General features: G+C 23.2%; 1 protein-coding gene across 1 annotated transcript in view; it reads right to left on the bottom strand.

Annotated features, from left to right (window-relative positions):
- The window catches only part of LOC107071723 (C-Maf-inducing protein), a 28,733-nt gene that overhangs the window by 7,278 nt on the left and 4,911 nt on the right, over positions 1-16,544 (bottom strand). The window contains 1 exon segment of the mRNA XM_089174963.1: positions 13,132-15,405. Coding sequence (XP_089031089.1) covers positions 13,132-14,739 — 1,608 coding nt within the window. The 5' untranslated portion in view covers positions 14,740-15,405.

The raw sequence follows: 16,544 nt of genomic DNA, 5'->3' as shown, positions 1-16,544 counted from the left end.
TATATTTTTAATATAATTCTATTAGAATGATTATTTATAATATTTATTGAATGAAATTTGAACTAATATTATTGTAAAAAAAAAAAAAAAAAAAAACTAAGAAATGTATTATTTATGATATTTATATAAATTAAATTGCACACACACATATGAACTTATATTTAAAAAATCAAAGAAATGAAAATGTAATATCAATGATCCTACTATATTGAATGAAAGAAAAAGATACCCCTCCCCTTCCCCCCACTCCCTGCCAAAAAAGAAAAACAGAAAAAAATAAAATTAGAAATTTGTATGTTACTTAGGAATGTGTGAAACACATGCAACAGGTATTTTGAGCACAGGTATTTTATATTCGCGTATTAATTGAAATTACACAGGTGATTACGATCGCAAACGTGGCACAATATTCGTTATCGAAAAAATTATTATCCTCATTCTTTTGAAAAGAAACCGAGACAATTTACAAATGGCAAAGAAAATAATGACAAGAGTAGATATTTATTTAATGACGTTCTAAGAAAAAGTTAAGAGAACTTCGACATTCCATTATCATGAATCATATTAACGAAATAACGTAAAAAAGAATAAATAAAACACACACACACATACAGAGACATACACATTGTGTTAGTTTATTAAATTAATATTAACAGATGTGTGTGCGTGTGTGTGTGTGTGTTTTACTTTTTGATCTAATAAAAAAAAAACAAAAAAGAGAACAAATTATTAATCGAAAGAATAGAAAAAGAATTTCTTTTTTTTTTTCTTTTTTGATGAAACTATTTTTTTTTTCTTTTCTTACAGGATGTTAATATGAAATAAAAAATAAAATAAAAAATAATTAATTTTTAAACACGATTGAAAATAATTAAACGAACAAATGTTAATATAAAATAAAAAATAAAATAAAAATAAAAGCAAATTAATTAAACACGATAACAAAAAAATAATTAAATGAACAAATAGGATGTTGTGTTACTTTTTGATTAGAAATAAAAAAAAAAATAAAATAAAATTTGTAATTGAATAAATCACACGAAATTATTTCTTTTTCGTAGATGTTAATATAAGATAAAAAATAAAATAAACATAGAGATAAATAATTAATTAAATACGAATAAAAATAATTAATAAACATACAAATATGATGATGCTGTGGTTTTTTTTTTTTATTTCTAAAAATTTATTACAACAAAATTTGCAATTAAATAAATTACACGAAATTAATTTTTCAAAGATGTTAATATTAAAAATTAAAAAAAGAAGAAACATATTATTAAACAATTAAATAAATATTAATACAATACTAATAAATAATAGAATAATATTAATACAAATAATTAAATAATTAAATAAATATTAATACAATACTAATAATTAATAATATAATAATAATGCAAATTATTAAATCATTAAATAAATCACTTGAAACTATTTTTTTTTTTTTACAAATGTTAATAAAAAAATAATTAAACGAACAAATAAGATGCTGCGTATTTTTTTTTTTTTTAAATTTCTAATTAAGAAAATTTGTAATTTAAAAAATTCTATTTTGTTCACAGATGTTGATTGAAATTAAAAAAATACAAAAAAAAAAAAAAAAAACAAAAAAAAATAATTAAACAAGTTAAAAAAATAATTATTAATGAAATTAATTGATGCTAAATTTTTTTATTTCTAATATTTAAATAATTAAATTATAAAAATAGTAATTAAATAAATTACATGAAACTATTCTTTTTTCACAAATGTTAATATAAAATAAATTAAAAAAAAAACGTCACAAATAATTAAACAAAATAAAAAATAATTAATGAAATTAATGCTGCATAAAATGCTGCATTTTTTTTTGTTTCTAATATTTAATAATTAAATAATTATAATAATTAAATAAACTAAACGAAACTATTTTTTTTTTCACAGATATTATTATAAAATAAAAAATACAAAGAAAAAAAAACACACAAAACAAAATAATTAAACGAAATAAAAAATAATAATTAATAAAATATAATTCATGTGCTACATTTTTCTTTTATTTCTAACTCTTTAATAATTAATTCTACTGTTTCATAATTAAATTAATTAAAAATAAATCACACGAAACTATTATTTTCACGAATGTTGATATAAAATACAAACAAAAAAAAAATGAAAAAAAAAAAACATCAACAACAAATAATTAAAAACACGATAAAAAAAATAATTAAACGAACAAATCAACAATGTTATTAAACATGAGTTGTGGAAAGGAGTAACAAAACAAAACAAAACAAAAAAAAATAACTAAGTAACGAAGAATAAATTAGAATAAAAGAAAAAGAAAAAAAAAAGGTATATCGACCTTGACGATCGACCCAAAGAGAAATCAATCGTCAAATGCATCGAGAAAATTCTTTTTCTTTTTCTTTCTTCCTTCCTTCCTTCCTTTTTTTTTCTTTTTTTTACAATTAAATTCGATGTTGTAATATTGTGGGTTTAATGGTAATTTATGATTGATTCATTTGTTAAAAATGATCGATTAGATGGATAATAATTGATGATCATTATTAATTTATGTAAGAGTATAATAAATGTTTCTATGTTCCATTTGTCTATGTCTTTCTCTCTCTCTCTCTCTCTTTTTATCTTTTTATCTATCTAACTCTCTGTTTCTTTCTCTCTCTCTCTCTTGTGTTTTCTTATTGACATATCTTCCTTATGTGTTTTTCAATTTTTTTTTTCTATTTTTTTTCTCTTTTTTTCTTTTAAGTACTTTTTCTAGAAATAATAAAAAGAATGAATGTTCAATGTGTCAGGGAAAAACAAACACAGAACAATGTTACGTAGTTCAATTGAATTGAAAAGTTTAAGCACCTGAATCCACAATTATCGACATTATAATAATCGTTATCATAGAATTAACGCGTAGATATTTATCGTTAAAAAAAAAAAAAAAAAAGAAAAAAACGATACTTTATTCCCTTTTTTTTTTTTTTTTTTATTCTTTTATTCTCTTTGCAATTAATTATTATTTTATCATCTATATAACTTACTTTTCCAATTATAAACATATATTTTTAACCAAAGAATATTTCAAATTATTAGAAAGAGGAAGTAAAATTGATAATTTGTAAGAAAGATAATTATTATTATTATTATTATTACTATTATTATAAGGTTTCTATTTGAAATGAAAAATATAATCTATAATGATGGATTATAAAATTAGAATAAATATCTTTTTTTTTTTTGCAATTACATCATCTATACTTATTTTTCAATTATATATATATATACAAATTTTCATGTGTACTGACTTTTGTCCCTGAATATCTTTTGAACGCTTAATTTAATCGCCAAAACATAAGACACCATTTTTATAGAGCACTTAATTTCCTACAAAAATTTGTATTGTGCACTTTTTAATAATCATTGATTGTCGAGTTATAAAATTCATAATTAAAAATGAAATTTGTCTTAAAATAATCACACTTAAATCTTCAATATCATTCAAATGGTGAGGTTTACGGAAAAAATATAAGATACCTTTTTTGTAGAGCATTAAATTTTCTACAAAATTCTCCTAGAACATTTTTCTGTACAATCAATAAATAATGAGATATGAATTGTAATCTATTGGACTGAAAAAAAAAATAAAAAATTGCGATGCGGAGGATCTTTATATTAAAATTAAGAGCTCATATTTGGTGAGAATTGTTTTAAGGTGTCTAGCAACCCATTTTTTCCGTGGCATTTGAAAAAGAAAAAATAAGTCATTTTTTTGACCCACCCTAATATATATATGTATATTCTTGTTGAAAGAATTATTCAAATTATTAGAATAACGAGATTAACATTGGGTTTACAAGTAAGTTTCCAGCATTTTTAAATATATTGTGTCACGAGTAGATTCCAGGTAGAAATTTCACATGTCATGTGTCATTTTCGAAGCTTGTGTATCTGTTAACAACATTGCATCATCATATTTGCGCATTTCTATATTTTATGAAGCAAAAGTATGGCAAATTATGTGTCAAATAAGCATCATTTGCAGGAAGCGCTGCTTTTAATTCTTTAATATGAAGAATATTGCAACTGAGGCCTATCGTTTGCTTCTAGAAACTTATGGGGCGGAATGTATTGATGAATCAATGTATCGTGAGTGATTAAAACGGTTCAAAACTAATGATTTTGACGTTGAAAACAAGGAGCGCTACGGAAAGCCAAAAAATTTTGAAAACGAGAAATTGGAGACTTTGCTGGATGAGGATCCGTGTTAAATTCAAGAAGAGTTTGCTGAATCATTGGGCATCACACAACAAGCCATTTCCCTGCGCCTGAAAGCTTTGGGATTCATCCAAAACGTTGGAAATTTTGTGCTGTACGAGTTGAAGCCGAAAGATTGTCGAACGGCTATTTTGCATGTCAGAAATGTTGCTGCTGCGGCATAAAAAAAAGTCGTTTCTGCATCGTATTGTCACTGGTGACGAAAAGTGGATCTATTATGATAATCCTAAACGTAAAAAAACATATGCAAAGCCTGGCGAGCTGGCCAAATCGACGCCGAAGCGAAATATTCACATGAATAAGGTCATGCTCTGCATATGGTGGGATCAGAAGGGTGTCATATACTACAAACTGCTTGTGAGTGGTCAAACCATCGAAGAACTATTGTATCGAACCCAACTAATTCGTTTGAAGCAGGCATTGGCGGAAAAACGGCCAAAATATCAGACCAGGCACGAGTCCGTAATTTGTCACCACGACAACGCTCAGCCACATGTTGCTGCTTTGGTCAAAAACTACTTGGATAATAGTGGAAGGGAAATTCTGCCACACCCTACTTATAGTTCAGATTTGGCGCCATCCGACTAACACTTGTTTCGGTTGATGCAGAACGCTCTTATCGGAATGCGCTTCACTTCAGTAGAGGGAATCAAAAATTGACTCAATACGTTCTTGTTCTCAAAAGATGAGAATGTTTTTTGGTCCGGAATTCACAAATTGACAGAAAGATGGGAAAAAATTGTATCTTCCGATGGACAATATTTCGAATGAAAAATGGTTACAACCATTTTTTCAGAATAAAGCCTCAAATTTTATGAAAAAACGCTGGAAACTTACTTGTAAACCCAATAATATAATAATTTGTATGAAAGATATTTAATATTAATGTTTCTATTTGAAATGAAAAAATATAACCTATAAATAAATTATGATATTTCATAAATTAAAATAAATAAAATTCTTTATTTTTAATTTATTTGTCATGAGTAAACAAATTACCCGGTTGAACAATAATTTATGACTTGTTTCCTTCTTCAACTACATTTTCTAACCTTCCTGTTCAAAGAATTTGAAAATTATTAGATAAGAATGATGTAACACACTGAACATTTTTACAAATTAATATTAATGTTCAAATTCTTAATGGTGTTTATGAATAAATGTTTCTTTTTTTTGTTATTTTTATTTTTATTTTTTTTTTTTTTCTAAACGCACGTCAGAAAAGAAAAATAATAAATCAATCAACAAAATTGATGAATTTATTTATCTTCAAATAGTATTCTTTTCTTTTCAATATTTTTCTGTTTTTCTTTTCCATACTTTGTTATATAATAATTTAAAATAATTATTAACAATGTAAGTACATTAAATAAACCCAATTTTAAAATGAAATATAAATAAACAAATGAATAATATTTTTTTCTTCAATGTTTTTGCTTTTTTTTATACTTTTTGTTGTACAATAATTTAGAATAATTATAAACAATGTAAGTACATTAAATAGCACAGTTTTAAAATGAAATATAAAAAAATAAATGAATAATATTTTTTTTCTTCAATGTTTTTGCTTTTTTTTATACTTTTTGTTGTATAATAATTTAAAATAATTATAAACAATGTAAGTACATTAAATAAAACAAATTTTACAATGAAATATAAATAAACAAATGTAATTTCCTAAACGTACGACATTCTCGTGATAAATAAAACATTAAACTTCTTTAAATAACAAATATAATTCCAAAAAAAAAAAGATAAATAGAAATAAGAAAGAGACAGAGAGAGAGAGAAAGAGAGAGAGAGAGAAGAGAGAAGAGAGAAGGGAGGGAGGGAGGGGGGGGGTGCAAAAAAATAAATAAATCTCATTTAAAATAATGCACATAATTTAGAATAACAAGTCTTAATGTGTTTGTATCTTTCTTTCTTTCTTTCTTTCTTTTTTTTTTTTCTTTGAATATTTTACAAACAAGACTTGTTACTACCACTACCACTATTATAAAAAAAAAAAAAAACAGAAAGAAAGATAATTTTTATAAATAACGTATAAACACTAATTTGTTTATGAAATTCAGTATAAAAAAAAGAAAGGAAAGAAGATAAAAAAAAAAAATACAAAACAACAATGTTCGCATTAATTTTTCCTTTTTTCCTTTCTTTTTTCTTTTTTTTTTTCTATCCCCTTTATTATTATTCTAATTTAGATACTTGGGATTTGTGTCTTCTCTACTGACTATAATTTAACATGAATAACAAATTAGGATAAATAATAATCGTTCGGATGAAAAATACATTGAATATGCGTAAATGGATACAGGAAAAATAAGAAATAATAATAATAATAATAATAATAATAATAATAATAATAATAATTTAAAAAAAAAAAGAAGAAAAAAATAATTGATATAAGATAAACGCAAATAAAAAAAATAATTGTTAATTAAACATAAATATGAATTTAAATATACATAAAAATATAATAAATAGAAATAAATGAAATAAACGTAAATATTAATAAAAATAAATATAAATATAATAAATAATAATGAAAGAAATAAACAATAAATCTATTGGGATCTCTAGCACTTCAATACGCTATCTGGTGGCTTAATTCAAAATTAGATTAGATAGGTCGAATTGCTACGTCATGTGTGGGATCTCTAGCACTTGAAAATACGCTATCTGGTAACTAAATTCAAAATTAGAGTAGATAGGTTGAATTGCTACGCTATGTGGGATCTCTAGCACTAGAATACGCTATCTGGTGGCTAAATTCAAAATTAGATTAGATAGGTCGAATTGCTACGTCACGTGGGATCTCTAGTAGGGATCCTATAGGAGGGATGCGCCATGTACATTGCTGGGGAACCGGAACTCCATTTTGCGCGCGAATGATTCAAACATTGAAATAATTATGAAATAATGAATTGCATCAAATACAGGAAAAAAAATGAACTATATTTAATGATAATTAGAAAATTTATATTAAAATAGAATAGGTTACACGAAAAAATTATTATAAATTCAAGCGTTCCCCCAAAATTTTCAGCCAATGGCACATGAGCTGAATATGAATGGCGCATCCCTCCTACAGGATCCCTAATCTCTAGTACTTGAGTATGCTATCTGGTGGCTAAATTCAAAATTAGATTCGATAGGTCGAATTGTTACGCCACGCCCCTGTCAGACATCCCAATATAAAAATAAACATTATTATAATAAATAAATAAATAAAAGAATAGAAAATTTTTAAATATATAATATAAATGTAAATAAAAAAAATAATTGTTAATTTAAATAATTATAAATTTAAATATATATATATATTTAAATTTGTAATTATTTAAATAATATAAAAATTAGTAAAATAAATAAATGAATATTAATTAAATAAATATTATTAAAATTAATAATAAATATATCCATGATTTAAATATATATATATATATATATATGTATGTATACATGATGATTAATTATATTTGAAAGAAGAAAAAAAAGAGAGAGAAAAAAAGAGAAGAATAAATGGCAATTATACAAGAGTGAGTCAAAAGTTTTTTTTACACACGATTTTCAACAAAAATTCGAATGGCTATAAATAAAGAAATTATTTCAACATCTATGCGACTTTTTTATACAATAAAAAAAAAAGCAGAGGAAAGAACAAAAACACTTAATGTGTTATGAATTACAATCGTATTTATAGCAATCGTAATTTTTGCATAATTGCTACGTACGACGATTTTGTAGGTTATTATTACAATTATATATTATATAACTATATATATTATTATTTTTTATTACTGTATATTATTATAAATTTTATTATAATATTTACTTTTTTATATTATTTTTAGGCAAACCTAATATAATTTCTATTGCGTTAAATAATTCGAAATAATTGATAAAACTAAAATAATTTGTTTGTTAAATCATTTGAAACAAGAAAAAAAAAAGAGAGAAAGAAATTTTCTTCACCCCTGTAATAAAAAGTTAAATGGAAAAGAAAAAGAGAGAGAAAAGAGTGAGAAAAAGAAAAAGAAAAAAGAAAAAGAAAGATGGCGGCAGAAGACGTTACTAGAAAAATTCGAAATAATTGTTAAAGAATTTTTAACTGGCTCTGTGTCTCCTGTAGAAGAAAAAAAAATAAAAATAAAATGAAATACTAAAAAAAAAAAGTAAACGAAAAAGTGACAAAAAGAGGGAGAAAAATAAAGGAAAAAAGAAAAATGGCGGCAGAAGACGTTGGTTATTAGAAAAATTCGAAATAATTATTAAAGAATTTTTAACTAGCTTTATGTCTCGTGTAGAAGAAGAAAAAATAATAAAATAAAAATAAATTGAAATACTAAAAAAAGAAGGTAATATAAACGAAAAAGAAAGGCAAAAAAAATGAGAAAAAAAAGATGGCGGCAGTAGACGTTGGTAGAAAAATTCGAAATAATTATTAAAGAATTTTTAACTAGCTTTACGTCTCGTGTAGAAGAAAAAATAAAATAAAAATAAAATAAAATACTAAATAAAAAGAAGTAAAAGAAAGAAAAGAGACAAGCAGAATGAAAAAAAAAGAAAAAAAGATGGCGGCAAAAGACATTATTAATATAAAAATTCAAAATAATTGTTAAATAGTTTTTAACTAGCTTTATGTGTCTTGTGTAGAAGAAAAAAAAAGAAATAAAATAGAATACTAAAAAAAAAAAGGTAAACGAAAAAGAGAGACAAAAAGAATAAGAAAAAATAAAAGATGGCGGCAAAAGACGTTGGTTATTAGAGAAATTCGAAATAATTGTTAAAGAATTATTAATTAGCTTTACGTTTTGTGTAAGAAGAAAAAAAAATAAATTAAAATACTAAAAAACAAAGTGAACCAAAAAGAAAGAGACAAAAAGAGTGAGAAAAAAACAAAATAATGGCGGCGAAAGACGTTAGTATAAAAATTCGAAATAATTGTTAAAGAATTTTTAGCTGCCTCTGTGTGTTTCTCGTGTAGAATGAAAAAAAAAATAAAATAAAATAAAAGAAAGAAAAAAATAAAATAAAATACTAAAAAAACATGCTCGTCTACACATACACGTGTTTATGTGTATATGGTGTGTGTATATGTTTATGTATGTGTGTGTGTGTGTGTGTATAATAAATGTGTTGGAGAAGCCACCACGGTCAGTTTTGACGTCATTACGCACGCACTCATCGTGCGACAGACCGATTCACGTTAACACAACAATTAGATATAGAAAGAGATAGATGAAATAAAAAAAATAAAAAAATAAAAAAGAAAAAAGACATATATTATAGTAACGGAAAGAGAGAAAGAGAGAGAGAGAGAGAGAGAGAGAATGATGAACTAAAAATTTTGTCAAGCGCGTGCAAAGAACCAGCTGCGTTTGCGCAAACGTACTTACGTACATCATACTTACACGTGTATATAAATATATATATATATATATATATATATATATATATATATATATGTATGTGTGTAAATGTGTGTATATGTATTTGTGGTACAATACGATAAGAAGAAACATTTTGAAGAAAGATCTTATTTTTTTCCTTTTCTTTTTTCAAACCAATATTTCCTCCTTCCCCTTCCTACACCTTCCCTGACATCCCTTCACCTCCCGCATCCGTCCTACTTTTTTATCATTAGAAATAAACACATATCCTATCCAATAAGGAAACGTCGTACAGAAATCACTCTTTTTTTTATCTATTTTGATATTTGTAACATATTTTTTTTATATTTTATAAATAAGTATATATATATTAATATAACATATTAATATTATTTAAATTAATATTAACATATATTAATATTACAAATTTTAATTATATTAATATTAATTATTCACAATTAATAAAATTTTAATATTTATATAATATTATTATCTAATAGATTATTTAATATATTATTTAATATATTATTTAATATATTTAAAATAAATAAAATTATAATATTAAATATTATTATATTTAATATTAAAAAATATTATATTTTATATTAAATATTATTATTATATCTAATATTAATATAATATATTAATATTAACCTGTAAACTGGACAGGACGTATAAATACGTCAAACGTATTGCTTTTAAAGCTAAAGATACAAACCTCTCTTTGTACATTATATATAAATAAACGAAAAAATATATATATTTCATAGTCTTTTCATTTATTTTAAGCATAGATAATAATAAATAATAAATAATGAATAATAAATAAATAAATATATAAAAAATAATAAATAAATAATAAAAGAAGGTACGTAATTAAATAGGAAATTCTCTGGTTTACAGACTAATATATATTTATAAATAAAAATTATAAATAAATAAAAATTAAATTAATATTAATATTATAATATTATTATTATAAAATATATATATATACATGTATATATGTGTGTATTATGTGTGTAATTTATTATTCTATCATATTAATTTATTATTTATTTTGTATTATTGTTTTAATTATAACAAATGTTGAAAATAAAAAAACTATTTTATTATTAGGGGATCTCTGTCAGGAGCGTCGTGTAGCAATTCGACCTATCTACTCTAATTTTGAATTTAGCCACCAGATAGCGTATTTTCAAGTGCTAGAGATCCCACATAGCGTAGAAATTCAATCTATCTACTCTAATTTTGAATTTAGCCACCAGATAGCGTATTCAAGAGCTAAAAATCCCAATAGATTTGTTTTTTTTTTCTACTAAAATTCTAAAGTCGAATTTAAATTGTTGATTTATTGCAATAGAAATAATAATATATATAATAATTTATTAATAATTATTATTATAATATAAATTAATAATATTAATAATATAGATAATAATAATAATAATTCAACCCCTGAAAATGAAATTTTAATTTTTTCTCCCCCCCCAATCCCATTTCTTTAATAAAACCCCTACCCTAACTAATTAAAAAGTTTAATTTGATTTTTTTTATGTTTTTTTTTCTTTTTTTATTATATTTAACGAATCGAAACTAACTTGGAAATTAATCATTTAAGGACAAAAAAAAAAGAAATTCCAATTGAGAACAATTTTGTAAATTGAAGTCCTGAGAAAAGAAATGTAAAATAATTTTTAATTTGCAAAACACATTGCTAAAGATACAAAAAAAATTTGAATTTGATATTGCGAAAAAATTGAATTTCGTGTAAGAAATAAAAAAAAGGGAAAACTTATTAGTATCATCCATTATTTTATTATTATATTATTATTATTATTATTATTATTATTTTTATTTATATTATTTAAATATATTGCAAAAATGTATGAGCTCATCATTGGGGGTGCATTGAAATATTAAAACTCATTGAATCAAAAAACACAAATATAATTGTTTTGAAAAAAAAAAAAATAAAACAAAAGTATGATAATCGAAAAATAAATGTAAATAAAAAAAAAATAAATTTTGAAAAATAATAACAAAATATGTACGTATTATTACTTCACGATAATCTATCCGTTATTATGTGACCTAAAGAAGAAGAAGAAGAAGAAGAAGAAGAAGAAGAAGAAGAAAACAAAAATATATCTATTTCTGATAAGAGTAGAAGAATTAATGAGAAAATTAAAATGATGGAGAAAAAAAGAAAAGAAAAAGAGAGAAAAAGAAAGAGAAAGAGGAAGAGAAAGAGAGTAAGAGAGAGATGAAATAAGAAATAAAACAGTCGCATAATTCGCATATAAATTGTACGTAAATCGATGATGATTAATATCATAAAAGAAAAAAAGAAAAAAAAAAGAAGGAATAAATTGTTTTCCTTAGATTCTTAGTTTCTTAATTATACTTCAAGAAATAATAAATTAAATCTTGGATTATAAGGAAGTAAGATAAACGTTAATAATTAACATAGTAAACAAAAAAATTAAAATATTACAAATATTACAAATCTTCATATATAAATATATATATATATATATATATATATATATATATATATATATATATATATTATACTTAATTAAATTTTGTATTTAAAATTTAACAATTTTTTTAAATAAGTTATTTTTTATTATTATTAATTATATATATTAATAATAATAATAATAAAGATATATATATTATAATTTATAAAATAGTTAAAAATTATTATAATTTATTATTATAATAAGTTGGTTTATTTATTAAATTTTTTTATATTATATTTTTTATTTTTCATTATAATTTTATAATTATAAATTTTTTTTAAATTTATAATTATTTTTTATAATAATTTATTAACTATTACAATTTAATTAATTATAACATACATATATATAAATATTTTAAATTATATATATTATATAATTAATTTAATAAATATTAAATATTTGATATATAAAATATTAATTTTTAAATTAATTCTTATATATTATAATTATATTAATAAATATATAATATATTTATTAAAATAATAATATGTATAAAATAAAAATAAAAAATTAATTTAAATAAGTGTAACTACTACAATTTAATTGAATACAAATATATATATATATATAAAATAATAATAATAATAATTTGTAAATGAATTATAAGATATTTTAATAACATTAATAAAGCTATGATATATTTATTAAAATAATAATAATAATAATAAATGTATTAACACTAGATATACCACCATTTTCACTATACCTATTTCTACCACACCAATCAAAATGACTGAGTGTATAAAAAAAAAATGCTTTCTGAGGCCTTCCAGTCTTACTTACTCTATTTACAGAAATCAAATGTTACATGAAGTAGAAATTTAGAATTAAAATGGCCACCACAGTCAAAATGACTTGTCTGGTATATCTAGTGTTTAAAATAAAATAAAATAAAAAAAAAATAAAAATAAGAAAAGAAAAATCAAAAGACTCACCGTTTTGGATGACAAGCAATCGTCGTTCAAATAAATATGATGCGTCTCCCATCTGCGTAAAAATTTAATAAACATTATTTTCCTGACGAGTGTCCTATCGTCATGATCAAAATAATAAACTTGTACATCTCCTTCTTCCAATAGTTTAAATCTAGGACCATAACCAGCTAATGGTTCCGGTCTACCGATGGTATAAATGTCTTCTAAAAGTCTTTCTAAAATATTACAAGAACGTGGAGCGGCAGGTACTTTGTTGGGTGGTGTTAAACTTAATGTAACTGGACACGAATTGATCATAGATTCAACTTCCATAGAATTGTCATCTAGCATTGAATAACAAGTTGTCAATGAATTGTCATCGTATAATGGATCACGAGTGTTGTTATCGCTGCTACCAGATTCACAACTTGATGATCTTGTTGTCGATGAAACAACACCTGCCATACCACCACTTGTAAGTTTAGTTGAACTCGCAGTATTAGTTGTTTTATTATTATCTTGTCTTATTGCGGTGCAACCGTTAACAGAAAGAAATTGATAATACGGTACGGTACTGGTCGATGTTAAAACAACTTTCGAAGCAGCTGCAGGACTGGATGGCAACGAGGAAGCTTCTTCTGTTTCAGCGTTATCTTCTTCCTCATACTCCTCCTCCTCCAACTCTTCTTCTTCTTCTTCCTCCTCCTCCTCGTCTTCTTCTTCTTCTTCTATTTCCTCCTCCTCTTCTTCTTCTTCTTCCTCATCAATTTCATCGTCATCATCATCATCATCTTCTTCTTCTTCTTCTTCCTCGCTAGCAGAAAATCCATTTTCTATAGAAATTAAATCATCACTAGTTGAATGATTGGTGACATTTACAGGAGACAAAAGTGATACTCTTGAAGATGAAACTTCAGGATTACTTGTAGTTGTACCACCAATACAAACATCACTGCTATTATTAATATTCCTTTCTTCATCTTCTTCTTCTTCTTCTTCCTCTTCAGTTTCAGTTTTATTTTCATCCAAAAATCTATTTGTAATTAAATCATTCCTACTTTCAACACTAGCACCAATATTAACTGCAACAGCAGCAGAAGATGTTGCAGCAGGTGACAATGAAGATGACGACGAGGTTGACGTTGACGATGACAATTCAGTGTTACTTGTATTATTACTAGTATTATTGGCAGTTAAATTACCATTGCCGGATGATGATAAAGGTGATGAACAACTGGTTGACGTTGATGGTGACGATGAATCCTTCATCAAACTGATACCATTTAAATGTACAGTAACATCGTTAGGTGATGATGATCTCAAGGTATCCTTTGGTAAAGGTGACAATGGATCAACGTCTAAATAATCTATCCTAATTCCAGGTAAAGTATCTGTACTGCTACCTGCCGATATTGATGATGGTTCCTGATCGATATATTTGATCGATGATGATCCTGAACCTTCCTCACTTGTTGTTGTTGCTTCCGATCCTCTTCTTTTCGTTGATGATGATTTTTTATTCTTTTTTAATTTAGGATTTAACAATAACAACGACGACGATGACGATGAAGACGATGTTGGATTTACATTTCGAGATGTTCTCGTAAACGGACTCGGAAAACCAAACATTTCTTATTTGTTTTCTTTTTATTTAGTACGTTTAGATATTTATTTATTATTGTTCTGTCAATTTTATTTAAATTTATCACTATTTGAATTATTTTCTTGTGATTTATTAACACTTTTTGTTTTTTTTTTTTTTTTTTACTTTTACTTTTTTCTTTCTTTTTGATTTAGCAAACAATATTTTTATCCAATTAATTTATACTCTCGTGTTTGTTTATTTGTATGTTTTTTTTATTATTATTATTATTATTGTTATTATTATTCTACGATATTACAACGCCCGAATTGAGATAAACGATCATTTTTTTGGTTTTCTTTTATGTTGATTTGATTTTCAAACATAACGGAAAGACAATTTTTGTCGAACACGTTGAAACCAATCGCGAAACATTTCGCTATTTTTTTTTTTGTATTTTTTCTTTCTTCGATATTGAAATAAATATTCAAACGATAGTATTGAAAATAATGGCGAATTGACAAGTAAGAATTAGAATGATCTTTGAAAATTATATATGAAATAATTGGGAAGTAACTAAATGAAAACACAATTGTATTGCAAACGTTTTCCAAATCAAATTTTCACTATTTCTTCTTCTTTTTCTTTTTCTTCTTCTTATTCTTGTTTTTTTTTTTTTCTTCTTCTTCTTCTCAAATATGGTAAGAAAAATTCTGCAACAGAAAATAGTAGAGAAAAACAAATATTAGAAAAAAATTAATTTAATTAAATTAAATAGAACATTTTTTACTTAACATTAGATTTACGGATTGAACATCACATTTGACTCATGATTATATAAAAAATTTGATTACTATATACAGTATATAGTATAATAAATAGTATAAATATAGTATATATATATATATATATATATATATATATATATAGTATAGTAAATACAGTAAATACAGTAAAATTACAGTAAGTAAGTAAAAATAATTAAGTAAATAATTAGGTAAATAAAATAAAGTGAATAATTAAAAATATTAAAATACAGTAGAAAAAAAGTAAAGTAAATACAGTATATACAGTATAATGAATAGTAAAATAAAAAAATAAATAAATATTAAATAAATACATAAAAAATAAAATAAATAATAAAATAAAAAATAAGTAATATACAGTAAAATTTGATTACTATATATATATACAGGTCTCTACCGGAAAATTCTGTTCATTTTGAAAATAAAATAAAATAATAAATTATTCTTAATTTGAACAATAACAATTAATTAATTTAATTTCTTGTTGAACTTCTTGCAAACATGGTGGCAATTTGTATATTCCATTTTAAGAAATGAGATCTTACCCCCTAGTGACGAAAAATTGAACTAATGTTTATTTGAACAGACAAAATTTTCCGGTAGACCTAATATATCGTAAAATTATACATATAGTACAATAAATAGTAAAATAAAAGATAAAAAAAATGTACATATATATAATAAATAATAAATACATCTAAAAATAAATAATAAATAAATAATAACAATTAATAAAATATAATATAAATAGTAAAATAGAAATATATAATAAATAATCAAAGTTGATTGCTATATTATATACATCATAGTATATAAATTATTACATATATATGTATATATTATTTTTATTTATTATTAGTTTATTATTATATTATTTTTTATTATATTATATTATTTTTGAAAAAACCATATGTTTATTTTTAATAACGCAATGAAATATACGTAAATATTAGAATTCTTCTCCCATCCCTTCTACTTTACTTTACTTACTTATTCAAAACAATGTTTGTAATGAAAAAAAAAAAAATACTATAATAAAATACTAT

The sequence above is a fragment of the Polistes dominula genome, unplaced genomic scaffold (assembly GCF_049000335.1).
Source record: "Polistes dominula isolate Pdom_NZ unplaced genomic scaffold, Pdom_raw_medaka contig_78, whole genome shotgun sequence".
Lineage (NCBI taxonomy): Eukaryota > Metazoa > Arthropoda > Insecta > Hymenoptera > Vespidae > Polistes > Polistes dominula.
Note: the sequence above shows the minus strand (reverse complement) of the source record. Positions and strands in the feature narration are given on the sequence as shown.